The sequence below is a fragment of the Capsicum annuum genome, chromosome 9 (genome assembly GCF_002878395.1).
Source record: "Capsicum annuum cultivar UCD-10X-F1 chromosome 9, UCD10Xv1.1, whole genome shotgun sequence".
NCBI classification, from domain to species: Eukaryota; Viridiplantae; Streptophyta; class Magnoliopsida; order Solanales; family Solanaceae; genus Capsicum; species Capsicum annuum.
The window spans coordinates 25739477-25741710 of record NC_061119.1 but is presented as its reverse complement, the minus strand read 5'-3'; the positions used below and the strand labels follow the sequence as shown (position 1 = coordinate 25741710).

Genomic DNA, 2234 nt, shown 5'->3' with positions numbered 1-2234 from the left:
AAGCTTCGTCACGAATTTCAATAATTATAAGGCATTACTAGTGGAAGAAGAGCTAAAACTAGCAGAAAGATCACTCCAAGCACTAGCAGTATTCCAATTTTCATTGTTTCCTTGTATCCCCAACAATTGCCTTGACAAAGCTGATTGATCTTGATTATTATTGTTATTGTTGCTATCTTCCATCTTCACTGAAGCCATCTGATTCAGCATTGATGTCGAGATTTTTGGCCTGCTAATTTGACTCGTACTCTCACCACCAAGGAATTGTACTGCCTCATGAACACCACCTTGAAATGGGTAGTTACTAACACCAGAAGAAGGCGAATTAGACGGATCAAATCCACCTAAGAAATTAGGGAATTGTTGTGGCATACGCCAATGTTCAAGGTTTCCACTTGATAAAAGCGAAGCAACACCACCAACACCAGCACCAGCACCAGCACCAACACCAACACCAACACCAACACCAACACCGAGCAAATTGTTGTTAGTATTAACCATCATACCTTCAGTAGTACCACCTAATATGTTACCACAAGTACTTGTAGAAAAATTCAAGTTCATGTGATTACTCGGAGTAAAATGGTGGTGGTGATGATGATGATCAGAACTAAATTGACCTAAAGGTGACATGAAACGAAGAGGCGGAATTTGAGGGGTCATAAGACCTAATAAACTAGCTGCTGATGTTGGACCGGTAAAGCTGTTGCTATGTGATGAAATTGTACTTGTAGAACCCGAATTGTTAGTAGCTTGACGACCATCAGTACTCGTGCTAGAAGCCGGAGATTTTGAATTATTATTATTATTGTTGTTGTTACCACTTTTGCTGTTGCTGCTTCTTTTGTTCCTCCTGCAACCCCCTCCCACGGGGACATTTCTCAGCGCGCCGCCTCTAGTCCAGTACCTGTTGGAAAATTTTGGAGAGGACTTAGGAAGAATACTCTCAATCAATCATTTTTTTCGTAGTACGAGTAGAAGAATGTATGTTTGTTTACAAATCTCAACTTAGGTATAGTTAGGTATTTATAAAAATAAATAAATTGAACATTTAGCTAGTCTAGTACATGTATCATATTTAATTAAGTATAATTTTTTGTAGTACATAAACTATAGTGGTAAATTTATGTACGTAGAGATGAATCTAGTTTATTTATGTTAACAACAATAGTTACCTTTTACAAGCCTTGCAAAAGTGTCTAGGCTGTGAGAGACTATAGTTATTGAAGTAACAAAACTTGGTATTTGTTGAATCACATCTAGGGCATTTTAGGGCTGCCTCAGGCATAGGTATGTTAGCCATCCGGGCTCGATCAGCCATCGAGCCCGGCCTAATGGTACCTGCACCACCGCCACCTCCATGAGGCTGCAGGGGTACGGGAGGAGGCGGTGGTACTTGCGGCGGTGGTGCAGTCTGAGATGGTGGTGATGTAAGTTGATGGTGATGATGATTTTGGATGCTACCTCCACCTTGCTGAAAAAAAAGGAAGAAAATGAGATATCTAAGTATATACAAGAAATTTAAAGATGAAAAAAAGGAAGAATTTTTTAAAAATTATAAAAGTTGAGAGGAATATTATCTTTAACGAATTCTTTTGCTTTTTTAGCAAAGAAACATTGATAGAAGCATTAAAAAAACATACCTGTTGCCAGTTGGCTGGATCAAGATATGGAATTGAAGAAAAATTCATAGCAAATTCTTGAATATGATCTATAAAAATTCTCTTTTGTAAAGTTTTATGTTAGTGGAGAATCACATCAAATTGAAGGTGGAGGAGAAATGCTAGTAGTACACTTAGAGAGGGAAAGGAAAGGAAAGGAAAGGAAGAAAGATAAAGGAAAGAGAGGAATATTTTGGATGAGAATAATGGAGCTAAAATAAAGTGAAAGGCTTTATGGTAGTAGCATATATATACTACATAACAAGTACTAATTTCATTTGGGTCCTAGTTTGTTCTTACTGCAAGTCCCATTTTTTTGTATTTTTTTTACTTTTTAGTAGTTCGACAGGGTATATAATAGTAGTAATATCTTTACTTTCTTAATCTTTAAGCTTTCTTGTTAAATTAAATTAATCTTGTTGAGTTGCAACCCCGGCCCCCACTTTGTTTGGTGGGGCAGTCCAATGCATAAAACATTTTATCGTTAGCTGGGTTAAGGAAAAGGTCACACTCCCATAATTTCATTTAATGTAAAAATTAGTGATTGCTTTCACGACTTGCTTTCGTGGAAGC

The 2234-nt window shown here is 37.3% G+C and overlaps 1 protein-coding gene across 1 annotated transcript in view; it reads right to left on the bottom strand.

The window, feature by feature from the left end:
- The window catches only part of LOC107843007 (dof zinc finger protein DOF2.4), a gene marked incomplete in the record, with an annotated part of 5260 nt that extends 3320 nt beyond the window's left edge, over window positions 1–1940 (bottom strand). The window contains 3 exon segments of the mRNA XM_016687126.2: window positions 1–907; window positions 1176–1474; window positions 1644–1940. Coding sequence (XP_016542612.1) covers window positions 25–907; window positions 1176–1474; window positions 1644–1691 — 1230 coding nt within the window.
- Window positions 1941–2234: the final 294 nt, after the last annotated feature.